General features: G+C 37.0%; 5 protein-coding genes across 7 annotated transcripts in view; 2 read left to right on the top strand and 3 right to left on the bottom strand.

Moving 5' to 3' along the window:
* Positions 1 to 66: 66 nt before the first annotated feature.
* Positions 67 to 3354, bottom strand: LOC132194788 (NADH-ubiquinone oxidoreductase 75 kDa subunit, mitochondrial). Its single transcript, XM_059616286.1, has 12 exons — positions 3276 to 3354; positions 2911 to 3070; positions 2744 to 2851; positions 2468 to 2691; positions 2023 to 2386; positions 1630 to 1969; positions 1426 to 1577; positions 1189 to 1368; positions 941 to 1133; positions 706 to 881; positions 514 to 648; positions 67 to 437 (listed from the first exon to the last, which is right to left on the bottom strand). The coding sequence occupies exons 2-12, from the start codon at positions 3067 to 3069 to the stop codon at positions 288 to 290; spliced, it is 2181 nt and encodes a 726-aa protein (XP_059472269.1). The 5' UTR covers position 3070; positions 3276 to 3354; the 3' UTR covers positions 67 to 287.
* A 379-nt stretch (positions 3355 to 3733) lies between these two features.
* LOC132194864 (elongation factor 1-beta'-like) overlaps positions 3734 to 18141 on the top strand; it is a 27163-nt gene continuing 12755 nt past the window's right edge. Inside the window, exons 1-4 of one of the 2 annotated variants that reach the window (XM_059616431.1) lie at positions 3734 to 3897; positions 3963 to 4185; positions 4406 to 4595; positions 4652 to 4836. In XM_059616431.1, the coding sequence (XP_059472414.1) occupies positions 3818 to 3897; positions 3963 to 4185; positions 4406 to 4595; positions 4652 to 4806 (648 nt within the window). In that variant the 5' untranslated portion in view covers positions 3734 to 3817 and the 3' untranslated portion in view covers positions 4807 to 4836. Of the gene's footprint in view, positions 3898 to 3962; positions 4186 to 4405; positions 4596 to 4651; positions 4869 to 18141 lie in introns of those variants that run through there. The other variant, XM_059616429.1, reaches the window with a different exon arrangement.
* Positions 4898 to 15380, bottom strand: LOC132194858 (facilitated trehalose transporter Tret1-like). 2 transcript variants are annotated; one of them, XM_059616423.1, is made up of 10 exons: positions 15297 to 15375; positions 15068 to 15136; positions 9992 to 10184; positions 9359 to 9497; positions 7560 to 7858; positions 6576 to 6743; positions 5973 to 6312; positions 5604 to 5789; positions 5313 to 5553; positions 4898 to 5260 (listed from the first exon to the last, which is right to left on the bottom strand). In XM_059616423.1, the coding sequence occupies exons 2-10, from the start codon at positions 15100 to 15102 to the stop codon at positions 5122 to 5124; spliced, it is 1740 nt and encodes a 579-aa protein (XP_059472406.1). In that variant the 5' UTR covers positions 15103 to 15136; positions 15297 to 15375; the 3' UTR covers positions 4898 to 5121. The 2 variants fall into 2 exon arrangements, with proteins under 2 accessions (XP_059472406.1, XP_059472405.1); XM_059616422.1 differs by having other exon boundaries at positions 15068 to 15380.
* LOC132194862 (exosome complex exonuclease RRP42) overlaps positions 16036 to 18141 on the bottom strand; it is a 24569-nt gene continuing 22463 nt past the window's right edge. The window contains exon 7 of the mRNA XM_059616426.1: positions 16036 to 17845. The gene's annotated coding sequence lies outside the window, so the exon portion shown is untranslated. The remainder of the gene's footprint in view (positions 17846 to 18141) is intronic.
* LOC132194860 (alanine--glyoxylate aminotransferase 2, mitochondrial) overlaps positions 17757 to 18141 on the top strand; it is a 5102-nt gene continuing 4717 nt past the window's right edge. The window contains exon 1 of the mRNA XM_059616425.1: positions 17757 to 17916. Coding sequence (XP_059472408.1) covers positions 17898 to 17916 — 19 coding nt within the window. The 5' untranslated portion in view covers positions 17757 to 17897. The remainder of the gene's footprint in view (positions 17917 to 18141) is intronic.

Here is an 18141-nt window from a genome sequence, read left to right as displayed (position 1 = left end):
TTTGTAAGCTCTCTTATTTAATTGATTTTAAATTTCCTTAAAAAATTAATCACAAATCAAAAGAAGTTATTTAAGATTTTGTAATATTTTATTCCTAACATACAACAGCATCATGATCAACACATGACATTTATAGAATTATGTACAAAGTATGCTTTGCCCCGGGAAATGATGTGCTTAGAATTGCAAGCAAAACTAAACGCAGTGTTTTTCTTATCAGAAATAACTTATGTGAGACGGTCTACATAGAAATCAATCCTTCCTCCAAGACGGTGTCAACGATCTCCTCAGTATTTGGATTCCTTTTGTTTGATAACCGCCTGAACGCACTTTGCCATTGTTGGGGATGCTCTGCTGATGCTGTCGGTCATGAAGAAGTCTTCCAATTTCTTCAGCCTCACGTCCAAAGGAGTTGACGATACTCCACCCTGGACCAACTGAGACAAAATTTTTTATAATAAACAACAATAATTCTAATCAATAAAATCAATTTTAAATAGAAAAAAAATGTACCTTTGACAATTCTCTAGCTTGGGCAACAAAGTTTGCACTTTCTGCATCTCCGTATCTAACAAGGTTTGGTGACACTTCCTCGAGCCTATTTCTGATCTCGTCCAAATTATCGTAGGGAAGTTTGGCACCAACAATCTGTTTGGACAAAATAGTTATCGAATTTCATCTAAATTTAATAAAAAAAAATATTACTTCAGAAAGGGCTCTAATAATTTTCCAGTCCTCTCTTGCCATGCCAGGAGCTGTGACTGCGACCAAAGTTTCCTGTGCCCTGCCTTCGGTGTTGACGTAGGTGGCCTGCTTTTCGGTGTAGGCCGCGCCAGGAAGGACGGCATCAGCCATCGAAGCACCAGCGTCACCATGATGTCCTTAATTAGATTGAAAAATTAGTGAAAATTTTGATCTCCAATATTTAGCAAAAAAAAACCTTGGTAGATGACAAAAGCATCCTTGGGCAAATCTGCCCTGGTGATGGTTCCCTCGTCAGCGCCGAGAAGGAACAGGACCTTTGGTGGGTTTGCCCTAATCTTGGCCACGCCAGGAGTGTAACCAAGGTCAAGGGCAGCAACTTGTGAGGCCACTCTTTGCAGGACGTTCAAAACCTTCCACTCAGCGGGCGCCTGATGAAAATGTATTGCATTTTATCAATTAATTAAAATATTTTTGATGAATTACGCCTGAAGCAGCAGCATGTGAAATTTGTTGGGCGAGAGAAAGAATGGCCGCTCCGTCGTCTCTCTTGAGCTGCTCCGAACCCAAGATAACCATCGGGTGCTTGGCAGCAGCAAGCCTCTTGCTGAATGGGTGTTGTCCGCTGGCCAACTGTTTCAGGACGTCGGCAGTATTTCCCAAATGCTGTGAAATAACAAAATTTAAAAACTCTGAGAGAACAATAAAATCAGCTATTTTCACCTCGTATTCGTAGTTAAGATCAATCTTGGGCCCAACATAGCCTATTTCCAGCTCGTGGTGCAGGAAACCTTTCCTAATTCGAGAGTTGAGCAAAGGAGCCTCGTATCTCGGGTTGGTTCCGATAAGAAGAACAAGGTCAGCATCCTCAATGCCTATGAATATTGATGTAAATATAAAATACTTCAGAGAGAAATTGAAACTTGCCTGCAATTTTATCGTTGAGAAGGTAGTTGCTCCTCAAGTCAGTGCCTGATCCGTCCAAGGGGAAGGTCTCTTCGGTGTTCAAAGACTCTGATCCCAGTCTGTTGAGGAGATCCTTGAGGGAAATCAAGGATTCAGCATCAACAAGACCTCCTGCAATGGCAGCAATCTGGTTTCCGGGAACCGACTTGAGTGCCTTGGCCACGGAAATCAAAGCATCCTCCCATTCAACAGGAACCAGTTCGCCCTTGTTGTTCTTCAGCATTGGGGTTACAAGGCGTTGGCGTTTCAAACCGTCACAAGCAAATCGAGACTTGTCGGAAAGCCACTCCTCATTGATGTCCTAAAAATTTAAGAATTTCATTCTAAATGTCAATAATTTTTCAAATCTCTAACCTCGTTGAGTCGAGGAAGAATCCTGAGCACCTCCCCGGTTCTGGTGGACACAACGATATTGCTGCCGAGGGCATCCAAAACGTCAACACTGTCGGTCTTTCTGGTTTCCCAAGGTCGAGCCGTGAAAGAATAGGGCTTGGAAGTGAGGGCACCGACAGGGCAGAGGTCGATGATGTTGCCAGACAACTCAGAGAGGAACATTTTCTCGACATAAGTGCCAACCTGCATGTCATGGCCTCGTCCGGAGGTGCCCAAATCGTCAATGCCTGCCACCTCGGAGGCAAATCGAATGCACCTGGTGCAGTGGATGCACCTTGTCATGATGGTCTTGACCAGAGGCCCAATGTCCTTGTCCTCGACGGCCCTGAAAGAATAATCATTATTATTATTTTTAAGACGTCATCAGTTACGTAATTTTAAATCAATAATTTGAATAAGATTTTACCTCTTTCCCTCGTAGCTGATGTCTGTGAATCTGCTACGATCGCTGCCAAAAGCCATGCTCTGGTCTTGCAAGTCGCACTCGCCACCCTGATCACAGATGGGACAATCCAAAGGGTGGTTGACCAAAAGAAACTCCATCACTCCTTCCCTAGCCTTGCGGGTCATGTCAGAGTTGGTTTTGATTCTCCAGCCTTTCATCACAGGCATGGCGCAGGCAGCGACAGGCTGAGATGCAATACATTAAACTTCATCAATCGATAAAATGTTCAAAATATACCTTGGGCGACTTTTCGACTTCCACCAAACACATTCGGCAATTTCCTGCGATCGCCAATCGTTCGTGGTAGCAAAATCTTGGAATTTCTACTCCGGCCTGAGCTGCTGCCTGCAAAGTAAGATTCGTAAATATCACGGTCGAATTAGTGAATTTTTTCGTTCTCAAACCTGCAGCACTGTTGTGCCCGGGTCGACCAAGACGCTCTTGTCATCGATGAAAACTTCAACTTTTTCGGGCGCCTGAGTGCCAGATGCCCTGCTGGTCTGCACCAGGCATCTTGCGGAGTTTGCCGAATTCAAGGCCCGCAACAGGGGGACGCGCAACATCCTAAATTAGGGCAATATTTTGTTAATGATTTTTGTTTTTAAAAAGCGTCTTCGTTTATGTAATGGATGAATGGGATCAGCGCAAAAATACACGGATTTCTCGATAATTTTCTGTGCAATTGTGATTTAGAAGTTTAAATTACTTAAAATCCATTGTTATTGAAATAATTCTGGGCAAAGGAAGTGAAAAAATTTGATAAACTTGCCTGAAAACGACTCAAAATATGGGAAGGAAAATTTTTCTCCGATCTTCCCAGCTGATACAAATGCTGCCAACAAAACTGCGACGGGGTTATTGCAATTATTTTTTTGCAAAAATATTTAAGATTGTTAAAATTGGAAGATCTTATTTGAAAGTTTAATATTTTATTTCTTTAAAAATATTTTATCAAAATTTATGTGTGTATAATTCAAATTTTTGCTAACTTTGCAGAATTCCTGAATATTTGTCTTTGTTATGTTGGTTACAACAACTTTTTGCAAAAGACAATCCTAGTCAAATGAATTCTTCGGCATTTTTGCACTATTTTTCTTAAAATATTACGTAAATGGCTATGAAATTTAACTAAATATTTATTAAAAACATTTTTACAGAAATAAATTTGCTTGCAAAAATGGTCCAGCGCATTCAGTGATTGTTAAATTCAGTTGATAATTTGATCTTAAGCGCCCTCTTCCGGTCTGTCTTGCGGCTTTGACAGTCGTGTTTACATTCGACCAAACAGATTTTGATCGAATTTTCGGCAACATGATTCCCACACAGTACAAGAATGAAAAGGACATCAGCACCCTGAACGACGCTCTGGCCGACATCAGCTACATCGACGGGTAAATCGTACTTTCGCCGCATTCCACTTGTCATTTTTACACGTGTCGCTCACGCCTCTGTCCAGATACACTCCGAGCCAGAACGATGTGGTCATCTTCAACGCCCTGGGCAAGGCACCCCCGACCAAGCTGGCGCACGCCCTCAGATGGTACAACCACATCAAGTCGTTCGGCGACGACAAGAAGAAATTCGCCGCCTCCAAGAAGGCCCTGGCCGGTGGTGCTCCGGCCCCAGCATCCAAAGCTGATGACGACGACGATGTTGATCTGTTCGGCTCTGATGAAGAGGCATGTATTTTTTTATGTTTAGAGAAACATATTAAAATAGTAATTCATGAAAACTTATTTTTAAGACAATGAATAAGTTAATTTTTTTTTTTTAAGTCTAGGTTTTGTTTTATATAAAAACTTTTATATTTTTCATTTAATCTCATTTTATTTTTGCGGTAGAATCACTTTTTTTCTTTAAATCATCCACAGAACGTTGTAATAAAAAATAAATTTTCAGGACGAAGAAGCAGAGAGGGTGAAGCAACAAAGACTGAAGGAATACGCTGACAAGAAAAGCAAGAAACCTGCCCTTATCGCCAAGTCTAGTATTGTCCTTGATGTCAAACCTTGGGACGACGAGACTGACATGAAGGAATTGGAGAAGCAGGTCCGCACCGTCGAGATGGAAGGACTTGTCTGGGGAGCTTGTAAGTTGACCGAACAATTCCCGAATTATATAATTAATTTTATTCATTTTCTCCAGCCAAACTTGTGCCTGTCGGTTATGGAATCCAAAAGCTGCAAATTATGTGTGTCGTCGAGGACGAGAAAGTCTCCGTTGATCTGCTCACAGAAACCATTCAAGAGTTCGAAGACTTTGTCCAGTCCGTCGACATTGCCGCATTCAACAAAATTTAAGTTTCGATCATAAAATATTATTTAAAATTATAATAAAGGTCCCAATTTTTTCAACAAGAGAATTTTGGTTTTTCAAAAGAAATTGCCCATGTGAGAAACAAACACAAAATAATTGTAGTTTATTCGTACGTCCTGTGGGAACGTGATATATTATTATAAGTGCACTTGTGCATTTCTACATGCATATGTATTGAAAAAGATTCAGGTCACTTAACAAAGCACTAACCTATGCATTCATGAAATCTTAGACAATATGATTTGGTCCGCAGAGCGATTTGTATCATTTTTAATTCTGAAACTCGCCAAGTCTTTGATTCACAAGTGAGTGTCGCCGTTGACGCTCTTGATATTTTGGTTGATTTTGGGACTCGCCTCGACGTCATCCTCAGTCGTATCTAGTTCGTTGCTTTGTTTTGTGGATTTCCTTGGCCGTCTTCTCTTCCAACCGGGAACCCTTCAAGAAAAATATTCAAAAATCCACTCTTAAAACAAAATAAAAAGTTAACTTTTCTCCGGCAAAATGCCTTGAAATTTCCAGGAGGGTTCTGCCTTCAGTTTCGGGCATGAAGATGTAGAGTAGAACTGTTGCCACCAACGAAACGCACACGTAGATCCAAAATGTGCCGGCCAGAGTGAGAGCTTCCACCAGAGAGAAGTGGGTCTTGTTGGCCAGAAAGCCGAAAATGTAGCCAACAGAGCTCGCGGCCCCGCTGGCCATTCCTCGGACGTCTGCGGGAAATACTTCTCCTGGACGCAAAATGCGTTAGATCGATTTTTATAGTTTTTATTTACCATACCTATGAGAATCCAAGGCAAAAGTCTGATTCCCATGTGAGTGAGGAAGGCCGAGGACAAGAGGAAGGTCAGTGGCACCCACGAGGCTGTCACTGTGGGGTCGGACTGGCGGACCATGTCATAGGTGGCCGTGATGCCGAAGCAAGTGGCCGCTCCGACGGTTGAAATAAGCGTTAATGGTCTCTTACCTGGAATTAAAAATCATCAATTAATGGAAAAATTTTATAAATTGAAAGAAAATGGAAAAAGTTAAATTTTCTCTTATAATTTAAATTTGAAATTGACAGTAATTTTCTTCAATTCATGAAATTTTTCAGTTCTAAAGATTTATTTTTCATTGGAATAGAAATTCAATTTTTTTTTTCTTTTACCTGACCAGTGGACAACGACCACGCAGAGTAACGTTCCTGTCAGTTGGACCAATCCGAGCAGCATTGTGGCTTGGAAGGGGTCGATCGGTGCTCCGAGTTGCTCGAAAATGCTGACCGAGTAGGTCTGCAGAGTTGTCATTCCAGAAAAGTGTCCGAAGAAAAACGCGGAGGACACCAGGATGAAGGGCTTTACGAAGGTGGCGCGGGTGTAGGGCTTGAGATTGTGCTTGAAAATTTCCATCCTGGTGATGTGGCCGTCTTTGTGGACGGAAACCATTTTTGGTGTTTTCACTGTCTCGAGGAGGTAGTTGAACTCGTCTTGCACAGCCTCTTGTGTCACCTTTAAAATTTATATATTATTTTTTTGCCACATCCCACAAACACTGTTATTGAATTTCGTTGTGAAATTTCAGTGTATTGTCGAAGTTGCAAAATGTATGATTACAGGGTTTAAATTTTATCTGAAAGCTCATGTTGATTATCCTGGATTAACCAGTTTTGAATCGTTTTTATGAAATTGAATAGGAGCAATAAAATTGTGTTTGCGGTTTGAGGGAAACGAATTAATTGATAAAAGAGAATGGCAAATAAAGAAAGCTGTACCCATCCTCGGAGCCAGGCCAGAGATTTGTGCGCTTCGGCGACTCGACCCTTGGTCGCCAGCCAGTAAGGCGAGTCCGGCACCAGGAAGAGACAGCAAAACGCAGTCACCGGTGCAATGATGTTGTAGGCCGCGATGTCTCGCCACGACAACACAGTTGCGAGAAGAAACTGCAATCAATATTACGCAAAGATATCGGATTACAGATGATGCAATAAAACAGGTCGCGGAGGATTTGGTTTTTTGTCCAGCACTTTGACATGCTTGATTAAATTAAAGAAAGTCAATTATCACTGCAAGCAGATAATGAGCAGAGGAAAGATTGTTTTAATGAAATTAAAAAAAAAAACAAAAGAGGTTGGCTTCTAAAGACTGACTAGAATGAAATGTAGAACAAAAAGCTACTTTCTAGATGGCCAATGGAGGTTTGTTAAGGGTTTTGTTTTAACAAAATCTTCAATTGATTTAGTCTGAGGTCGCCATGAAAAGGCGCCGCGTGGCCAAATCTAAAATCAGGATAGCTGGTCCTTAAAAATCAGAAGTTGCGTTTGACTGAAAACTGCTGAAAACAACTATAACTAAAAATTTTCAAGTTTTTTTACTGCATCAATTCACTCATTTTTTGACACGATATTAGAAGTAGACATATGATACCTAGGTTTTTATTTTTTAAATTTGTAAGCCAAAAATGTTTAAATTTTCAATTTTTTTTTTTATTTTTTTAATTTGTCTAAAAATCTATAAAAAATGATTAAATAGATTCTGGTAAATTAAAACAAAAAACTATTGGAGTCAACCTGCAAAATATTTTTTATCAAAATCAATTGATTAAATTTCAAATTATTTTCAATTTATTTCTTGCAGAAGGATTATCGGATTTCTTTACATCAACTTCTGGTATTACTTTTCGGTCGATGCATGCACTGTCTTTCATTATTAAAGCCGCAGCTACTGGATTTAACTATAATTTTTTTTTTATTTTTTACCTGGATGAAAGTGCCGGCAATGATGCTCATACTGGAGGTGGACGCCAACATGCCGCGCATCTCGGGCGTGGTGATTTCGGCAACGTAGGTGAGGACGGGCGCCTCGAGCAGGCCGCCGGTGAAGCCGGTGAGGGCGAGCGAGAAGTAGAGGAGCGGCACGTTCTGCGTGTACCGCAGCATCAGCCACGCGCTCAGGATGGGCAGGTTGACCAGCATCATGGCCTTCTTGCGACCCAAGAAGTTGGTCAGTGCGCCCGACAGCAGCCCGCCCACAGGTACGCAAATCAAGTTGATACTGCCTGCGAATATAAACAAGTGCATTGGGTTGTAATTTTTTTCCTTAGATTTTGACCTATTTTGATTATTTTTGTATAGTTTCTTCCAGTTTGCTTTAATTACATTTTTTTTATTCATTTTATACAATTTTTATTAAAAAAGTGATGTTCCATCAAAAGAATTGAGAATGCAATTGAATAAAAAAGTATTAACTTTGAAAATTCTGAAAATTATTCAGTTTCAAACAATGGAAAAATTTGAACACCGTGATTTTTTTTTTTCAAATTTTCAAAACCCAAAATTTTACTTCAACCTGCACACTTAAAAAATATGAGACTATTGCCAAATCTTGATTTTAGTAATAGATAACCAGTTGAAACAATATTTTCATCATAGGGAACATAAACTATTTAATAGTTTAATAATTTAAATAAATATTTTTTTTCTAATTGATTCACAAATAATTTTTTAATTCAAAGCTTCTTTCTGTAAGCTACATTTTAAAATCCACCTAATAAAAATTCATTCCCGCGGTCCATTCAACTTGAACATAATTATGCAACAGGTCCTCTAGCTCTCATGGATGCAGTGCTAGTTGCATAATTGCTCATATCATTGCCAATTCAACTATCCCTTTCCTTACTACTTTCCTTAATACTTGTTCAAAAGTTACACACGATATTTTTCATCCATGTCAAATTTATTGCCATTAAATAACTTAATCAAACGACTTTGAAGTGTCAAACCTGTGGCGATTTTCTATTCCATAAAACCAACACCACATTGACACTTTGTGTAGCATGTTTGCAAGTCAGACCTACAAGTATCAACTGGTTTTCCACGCTAAAACAATTAATCTCAGTCTCTTATTTAAATATTTATTTATAAAGAGAAACGATTGAGACGCTCATGGAGTAAAGAAAACGGCATTTTAAAAAATATAATAACTGCGACGAAATACTTTGTTTTCATATAATATAATAATAAATAAAAAAAAATCAATGCACTCCTACTCGAGCCTTCTGAAAATCTGTCTATTAAAATATTAATTTTAGAAAAAAATATGAGAAAACTACCTGAAATTGTTTGATCTAAAAATTAAGATTGTCCCTAAAAACACTTAAAAGAACTAGTAAATTTGTTAAATTTGTTTGATAACTAATTAAACTAACAATATTGCAATGAATATTATTCTTCCAAGGTATAATAAAAAGGTGATCAAGTACCATGAGAGGTAGAGTTAGAATTTAAAAGAGTTCGCAGCACCTAAAGCATCTTGGTCCAAGAACAGGGCCACCATCCACGTGAGTTCGTAAAAAATCCCAAGAGCATTTTTTGCAAGTCTGCATCACGTGGCTCACCGCGCGGGCAGTCTTTCGAGACTTGTGCGAGTGAAGCTGATTTTTTTTCACTGCCGCAGAAGCATTCACGGAACGTCTTTTTCGAGGGTTTGAATACCGCGTACAAAAAACGGCAGTCACATGATTTGAACAGGTATAAAAAAAATTAAACACTTTACTCACTGAACCAGGAGATCTGCTCGGTTGTGAGCTGCAAATTAGGTTCGTCGCCGTTCGTAAGGGTTGGAATCACGATGGTCGGGAAGCCGATTGTCATCCCGTAAGCGAGCAGCAACAAGTTTTTCGCCATCGTTGCCAAAACCTTGATTTGCACACGTGCAATTGGTCAATAAACATCATATTTAAGGGGAAAAGTATGCAAATTAATTGATAAGAAAAAAAGGGTTTGGATTTACATAAAATTAATCACTTCAAATGAAGATAAAATATTGCATTAAATTTTAATATTAAATTAAAATTATTATTTTAATTTGTAAATCTATCATTTAATTATTTTTTTTCTAATTATTTTTAAATATTTTGTAATTTATTAAATTAAAATAATAAATTTAGATGATGGGTTTGAAAAATACAAAATTATTTGGGCTTACCAATAATCTTTTTTTTATAAAATTTTAAATTCATAGGAGTTCTATTGTTTTATGTATATAAGTTATAAATAAATCAGCTCTCTCTAATTTGTCTTTTGAAATTAAATTTTTTGATTCTTTTGAATATTTATTGGGAATAAATTCTACATTAAATAAAATATTTTTAATCTGCACTTGCAAAATTATATAATAATATTTTTCGTACCTGCGGCGCAGCTTGCCGAAGTTTGGACACAGGGGGTTGGGGTGGCCCGCTGGGCTTGTAGGCCACCATGGAGCTGAGCTCCTCATCGGTGAATTCAGGTTTCTTGGGCATGACCGGCTCGTTCGCGATCTCGGCTGCCAATGCTGGGTTGTCTGTGCCCCCATGGTCCACGGAGGCTGCTTCGTCCACCACCCTGGCGAGGAGAGAAAGAAGCGTTGTCGTCACAATATCATGTGATTTTGCTCTCTCGCACTCGGCATCCTTCGTACGCTCAATTTCATTCAATCCGTACATTTTAACTCCAGCCGCTAATTGGAGTAGAAAGAGCTATTTTGCGTGTGTCAAAACCGCAAAGGTGATCTTCTGGTTTCACTATTACAAAATTTGTCTAATAGGCCAGCATTGTCAAAACTTTTGCCGTTTCTTGAAAGAGCCGGTTTGAATTTATTAAGAAACCGCAAAAATCTTTTCCGGATAACTAATTGAATTTATTTTTAAACAGCTACATTTTAGAGAATTTCTGTGATATATTATTTTTTATCTTGGAATTTTTACACCCCACGACTATAGAGAAGTAGAAGAGGTGCAGCTTCAGAAAAGTTAAGTGAAATTTTTTATTTTAAAGCAAACATTTCCTTTGTTTATTCTAATGAAGACAAAGTTATTTTATAGTTTGGGAATTCTTTTGTTAAAATTCATCCTTCCCATTACAAATCTAGGTTACAGTCCTATATTTTTTTTTGCTCTAGGGATGTTGTCGGCTCAAATTGCACGCCAAAGTTATAGTGCCAGACACTCGGTTTCTCCACGCAAGGTTGCGGTTTCGAATGAATGTTCGTACTTGTGCATGACCGGATGCATAATTATAATTATGCCCTTAATTTGCTTAATCGATCGTTTTACAAAATTAAGATATTTTTTTACGAAGGTGTTTTGAACCTTTTTCAATGATTGTGACGCATCTTTTTCCTGAAAGTTCAATAAATGTGTAACACAATTATTTAAAATTTTCATTCCGAAAATCTTCAGCAAATTGTTATATAATCTTGTTACATAATGAATAATCCCACCAAGTAGCAAAAATTTATCGATGACGTACACAAAATATCTGCTTTCTCACAGTCCGTTGGAGGAACGCGTAAAAAAAATCAAGCTCATTCAAAACCCGTCTTTCCACCATGCACATGGCAAAGGCAAAGCTACCAATTTATTTGTAAGTTTGCACCGAGATGCCCATTATTTATGTGTATTTATGTTTTTTTAGATTATATAACAAAGTGACCAAATCCAAACGCAGCATATTAGGCGGAATTAGGGTGGAGGAGAAAATGAAAACTTTATGTTAATCTATTTTGAAATAGTCAGCAGGCGTGTCTAGCTTAACGGTTGAAACCTATTTTTCTCGAGTAAATTATTGCGAAATGTTGTGAAAAACAACAATAATCTAGTAAAAAATGAATGGGAAAAATATTTTCTATTTTTATTCAATTTATAAACAAACTTAATTGCCAATCTTCTAAAAAAATGTTTAGATTTTGTTTTTTCCAGTACTAATGATGCGTTTGTTTCACCCACTGTTGAAGAATAAATTATTTTAGAAAAAAGACTTATTAATTTTCCTTCTAATATCGACTGAGAAGAATAAATAATAATTTGTCAATGATTGTTTTACCCTAGGATACATGAAATTGATTTTCGGAAGGAAAATGTAAGTCCGCCTTGGATACAAATTGATGTGTCGTAAAAAGCGCTAGCAAAATTTGCCTTTCTCAAGAATCCTTCAGGACTCATGTGACTGACTTTACAACCTGTGTGGCGAGCGTGCGACTGTTTTACATAAAATCCCAAGAAAACCAGCCTCTCCGTACATTTGGCCTCTGACCAAATTGTTACTCTGATGGTAAAAAGTACTCGGAATTTATGCACAAACTAAGCAAGCTCTACATTTCTCTATAACTTTTTATCTGCAGACCCGACAAGAATTAAGGAGCTGCACCTCTTGTGCGTGCAAAGGAATTCGCGCAGTGGAAAGTGTGGGCCGCTGGTGGTCGTTGGAATTAATGGCGGTGGGGACACTTTTGCAATTCGCTCGCCCATTATTTTGAATTGATATTCACGGTTGGCGCTGTGCATCACGCTCAATTACCACTGCAATTGCATCAAGACAAAGAGTGAGAGTTGGCGACCGAGTTTTATCAAATTATCACGGTGAATAATATGTATGCGGGTATAAAGGACCACCAAAAACGTTGCGCAGACTATATAACTTATTTTTTTTAAATTTTTTTTAGGTAAATTATACATTAATTTAATTTTTATTATAGTAAGTACAAATTAATTAAGATAAATATTATAATAATTATTATAGATAAATTTGTATTTGTATTTTTTATTATTTATATAAAATTATTTATTTATTTATTTTATTTGTAGTTAATTACAAACTTTTGATTTTCTTCTCATTTTGCTTTAAAAGTTAATATTTAATTTTATATTTTTATTTAAAATATATAATTTTTCAAATTATATACAATATTATACACTATTATAGTCAAAGCGACATACATTCTGCAGATGTGATTTTCAAATAACACAGATATTATTATATTTCTATTTGACAATTCCTGTTTTAAATGTCAGGAGCCTCAGGAGGCTAAATTTCTGCTTAAATATTTTCACCGTTTTATAATGACAATAGATGGCAAAAGAATCACGAGAAGCTCACCAAAATTTTAGTCAGTCAATAAAATTCACACTTTTGACCAAGTCTAAGCATGACATATGCTATAAATAACTGCATTATTATTTGCTTCATGTTTTATTTATATGTCAGGCTTGAAGGATGGAAGGTCGGATTTAGCATATTTGAACTGCATGGACTTCTCTTATTTTTTTTTGTTCAGAAAAAAGTTTCGCTGCTTTGCTAAGGTCGAAGTTCTCTCTTTCTTGCATTTAACTGATTTTAAGAGGGAGATAAACCACTTTAGCCTTAATCCGATGCAATTAACCAAATGTTCCGAGAGTTTCTCCGCAATTTCTGTCTGGAAATAAGCCAATTAAATTGTCGCAAAGTAAGCAACTTTTGCAAGAGGTAAATAAACGGACTTTGCCCTTGTTTGAATTTTTTCTATTCCAGATTGGCCCTTCCAGTTCACGGTCTGCGACCCTGTTTCAAGAGAAAGAAAACATTTTGCAAGTTTCACCAGACATCTATTCAAACAGTGCGCAATTTAATACTTTAAGCAAACATTTGCATACTATCTATCGCAGTTTATCAAAGTGCTACAAAAAATATGCTTCTTGACATAGGAAACTTCAAAATTAGGCTATTTTATCAAGACATTACTAGAACAGGGTGAAAGGTCATTGCATCTTACTTGTTTGTACATTTAAAATACAGTTTATTTATTCATTATTTATAATAAATTTAAATTTTATTTATTATTGCGTCATGTCAATAAAAGCTCCTGAAATGGAATTGTACCTAAACACTTTACGACAGACGACAGACATTTATGATTATTTATTGAAAAGTCCTTAACGCAGAGAAAGCGATCAAAGTCTGTGCTTATAAAATTCCGACTAGTACATTCGATTGTAATGTATTAAGGATGGAGATAAAAATGGAAAAGGATTTTGATCCTCAAAATGATTATCTTATCTCTATTACTCAAAAACAAAACTCATTCTCTTAAATTGAACACTAGAAATGAACTCGGACGCAGCATGTGAATAACACGCGCCTTTCCAACAGTGAAAAAAGCAATCAAAATATTGAGAGGCTCGTATACTAAATGACAAATCTCTGATATCAGAAAAAATTCAATTATTTTCATCAGCACTTCAATGGCATCTCAAAACGATGAGATAAATTATTCTTTGAGCCTTAAGCACTCATTAACCTATATGAATAAAAACAAAAATATAAATAAATTTAATTAATTTAAAAATGTTGTTGCTAAGTTTTTGCACCCGTAAATTTGAAAAGAATTTGCATCCTGATTGATTTCCAATATAAACCAGCGTTCAAGTGCATTGAGCGATTTCAACAGAGGAAAGGGAGCTCCTTTCTTGCGCTGCTTACAGATGCAGTGCTTACAAGGCCATTCTCTGCAGTCAGAAAAAGAATACGGCGCTCCTCAAGTCCCTCTTCTTATAAATGCTGTTATACAATTCAATTCAAAACGCCATGCATTATTCTTCACAATATACTTGCTTTCTTATTTGAATCGTAATTTTTGAAATGACCGCCTTCCTGTCTCTGAATTTTGAGAAAAAAAAAAACTGAAATGTAGAATTCTTGCAAAACCGTTGGTAACTTGCAAATAAATGAGCCAAAGTGACACGTGACATTTTCCAAACATAATTAATTTGACCAAGGATTTGGTTCATGAAATAATAAAAAAAAAAATCAGCACTCTTGATTACAAAATCTTATCTTGGAATAAATTAGGAGTTTCGTTAAAAATAGAATATTTTATTTTGTATGTTAAATTGAAACCGGGCTTAACCTTGTTGAAAAAAAAAGAGAAAAGACCCCCGAAAAGGCGACTTGCGGTCTGCTAGCTTTGAGCGTTAAATTTCAATTTTATTTTGCGTTTGAATTAAAACAACCGATAAATAAATAAAAAAAGATGCTTAATTATAAAAAAATATCAGGACATTATTAAAATTTATTAATTTTAAGTGACCACAGGATCATTGCAAGCGTAAAAATGCTTCTGATCTCGTGTTGAATTTCAACTTGACCTTCGTAACTTGAATAAACAAAGAGGTCCACCTGCAAAAAAAAACTGGTCAAGCCGCGACCTTACGATTTCCTCCCATTAAAAAATATTGTTAACCCTTGCGATATATGCGAACGGTGAACGAAACCACTTTCTCAATTAGCATCTGAGCTCCCTAACCTCACTCTCTATCGAGAATAACAAACTGGTTGAACGAGGTGCGAGAGAAAGAGATTTCAAGGCTCCAGATGTGCATAAATGTCACAAACGGGGGCAGTCAATGAACCGTCGATGCAAATAATCCCATCTCCAGCGTTAACAAAAATTTTAAAATAAAAAATATACTCACTCGCCGCGGACAATATTTTCCATGGATGACATCATGTTGTCTTAAATTTCTTGATTTATTCAAATTGGTCTGAAATTAGAATTTCTCAGACGGACATTGCGGAATGATCGAAAGGTAAAGATGATCGGTGTGTGTCCGACAATTACTGTCACCCTACCCACCACAGAGAGCCAACTAGGTCGCGCACCACTGCTCCGTTCAATTTATAAGGAGGCGTGCATTGTTTTACCTATTTATCTCTGGCAAGGTGCATTCGCGATTGAGAGAAAAGCAGCGCGGCTGGATGCGGTGGCGCGTCAGAAGCGACTCAAACACTCTCACTCTCAATAGCACCAGTGCCACCACCGCCGCTGCATTTCAATAATTTCACCGCCTCCGGCGTCGCTATAGGTACTTTTGAGTGACGCACTTTTAGCCTAACTCCTTCCGCGCGCCCACAAAACAGATGAATGAATTTTTTTTTCGCCTCGGCGCAATGCAGATCATGAGGTGCATTTTCGAAAAGGACTGGCAGCCTTGTTGGCCGAGTTTGGTGTCACGTTCGGAGGGAAGCCTTGCAGAGGCAACTTTTTCGTGGCTCATGTGATTTTTGTCTCTCCTTCCGCTTCCGAAAATCTATTTATATAAAACTCGTCCAGCGGAACGATTTGATCTGGATTGATTTATAAGAAAATATATAATGAAGCGAATAATGAGATGATTAATTTTTTTGCAACTTGTGTACAACCGAGGTCAAATGGGGTCACCGTACCGATGAATGAAAGACGGCATGAATGAATGGGGAGAGATGCCACTGACGCGATATCCGGTGGCAACATACATAGGTATTGATTTAGCAACGATATTATGTTGGCTTCTGCTTTAATTACAAACGCCTCCTGGCCGAGGATTACAGGGACTTTCCATTGACAACAAATATGGAAAAAGCAAATATCATTTCTTTGATTTTTACAAAACAATCAATCGCATTATTTTAAATAAGATATTTTAAGAAAATTTTATTTTCTTGTTATGGCGATTTGTACAAATAAAATATACAACAAAAGCAATTTAAGACAATAATAAATAGAAATAACATTTGCTACTGATACATTAATGAAAAATTCTTTACTAACGTCAGTGGTTTTTGTTGTTGTTTTTTTTTTTTTTTAAAACTTCCCTACAAATTCATCAAAGAAGATAAGTTATTTTATAATTATTTGCAAAACAATGTATTGACAAAATAATTTTTTCATACGATTTTTTTCTTCTTGCACTTCTTATTTCAATGGACAGAATTCAGTAATAAGAACAATTATTTTATAGCTTCCTGTAAAAAACTCACATAACATAATTTATGTAAAAAAATATCAGTTAATTATGATTCAAAAACTGAATGTTTTTTCATTTACTCAATTTTCTTTCTCACATTTAGAACCATCTCATGCTTTTCATTTGAAGCAAAAACTTAGAAATTCACAGATTTTTCTATATTTGAGGATGAATTTTAAAGAAAATTCATATCCTCAATTTATTTTATTTTTTTTCTTTCTGGAAGCTTTTAATCGTATAGCTTTTTGTACAGTCGAAAGGCGCAAGTCATTTGCTAAATTTATGTGACAGACGGTTCCATTCAATCAATCAATCTACGGCAGGAAAACACGCAGTCTTCGCTAATAATAATAAGAAACTCTGCGACTTTGGTACGCACGTGACATTTCTCTTGAGCGGGCAAAGACAAAGAAGCTTATCTACAGCGTGGCACGTACGAGAGATTATTCAGATTATTTACCTTGAGAGGTACTTTTTACTATCACACTTTTCCACTCTCTCGCCAGATATCGTATTAACAATACAATGTGCCTCTTCTAGGGATTAACCTTTCCTATAATGCACGTTGCGCCCAGCTGAGAAATCGAAAGTGGCTGCGACACGACGGATGTAATCACAAAAAGCAATTAAAGCGTCGCTCACTCGAATTGGCACTTTAATGTGCTCGGAAATTTTGAAACAATCCACCTTAAGCGACAAAGTTTGAAATCACCGTGTAATTGCAATTGCAAGTAAATAACGATTGGGTGTGAAATATTAAATTTCTTTTCGTGACCTTTCATTGGGAAATTTTGAGTTCCTTGAAAAAAAGGATGGAAATCGAAGTGAAAGCTGTTGCGTTTAACCAGATTTTTCTAGACTTCAATGCAAAAGAATCATTGAACTCCATTTAACCCAAATCTATAAAAAAATACATAAAATAAAAAATGAATAAATTAAAATAAATTGAAGCTACAGTTTTATGACAGTTTTGTTGTTGAAATACTTATTTTTCAACTTAAATATCAGTAAAATCCATAGTTAATTAATTAAATGGTACAAAACTTATATATTTATTTTAAATGACAAGGTTTAAAAATATTTTGTTAAAAACAAAAATAAGAATAATTGTTAACTATTTTAGGTTTAAATTTAAAATAATATTAATTTGGAAAAGCTTACGATTTATTAAAAAACAAATTGTTGATGTTTCATTGCATTCCAGTATGTTAATCAAAAAAACAAATACCGTGGTTAGGCTATCCGCCTAACAGTCTTGCGCTGCCTTTTGCCTAAGCACAGGGGCTTGGTTGAATTTGATGCGAGCGGAGAGAGGCGCCGCCAATGGAGCACTCGGTATGTGCCTCGGCTAGCAACAGGTGGCCCGCCGCCGACGGAGCCTCCAGAGCCGGCGCCGTCAATTGGTGCTCGTGGTGATAAACAGTCCATCTCCGTCCCTACTCCGGCAGCATCTCCACGCGCATCTTGCTAAACAACAAAAAAGCACAACAACAGTGAGAAAAATAAGACGCCTCCGGTCATGATCAACATATTTGCAGGTATAATTTTAATTTGGTTTAACTCGGACAGATCTTTTAGACGTTAGATTCATGTCGACACTTTCATTCAACCGTTTTGGGCACAACTTGTTTTTAGTTTAGTATGTGCTGTGACGAGATGTACTTTTTGACCTCGAAGCAGCGGCAGCTCCTACGCCGCCAAATGAATCAGCCTTGAATCTTGAATTTTTATACTATCTCAACAACTTTGTTTCTATTTAATGT

The sequence above is a fragment of the Neocloeon triangulifer genome, unplaced genomic scaffold (genome assembly GCF_031216515.1).
Source record: "Neocloeon triangulifer isolate White Clay Creek 2 clone unplaced genomic scaffold, ASM3121651v1 ptg000008l, whole genome shotgun sequence".
Lineage (NCBI taxonomy): Eukaryota > Metazoa > Arthropoda > Insecta > Ephemeroptera > Baetidae > Neocloeon > Neocloeon triangulifer.
Note: the sequence above shows the minus strand (reverse complement) of the source record. Positions and strands in the feature narration are given on the sequence as shown.

Coding starts and splice junctions, on each gene's coding strand:
- LOC132194788 (XM_059616286.1), bottom strand. CDS start 3,069: ATGTTGCGCGTCCCCCTGTTGCGGGCCTTGAATTCGGCAAACTCCGCA. Junction 1,134..1,188: donor CACATGCTGCTGCTTCAGGC/GTAATTCATCAA, acceptor CATTTTCATCAG/GCGCCCGCTGAGTGGAAGGT. Junction 882..940: donor TGCTTTTGTCATCTACCAAG/GTTTTTTTTTGC, acceptor AATCTAATTAAG/GACATCATGGTGACGCTGGT.
- LOC132194858 (XM_059616422.1), bottom strand. CDS start 15,102: ATGATGTCATCCATGGAAAATATTGTCCGCGGCGA. Junction 7,859..9,358: donor CGAGCAGATCTCCTGGTTCA/GTGAGTAAAGTG, acceptor TTATATTCGCAG/GCAGTATCAACTTGATTTGC. Junction 5,261..5,312: donor AGGCATTTTGCCGGAGAAAA/GTTAACTTTTTA, acceptor TTTTTCTTGAAG/GGTTCCCGGTTGGAAGAGAA.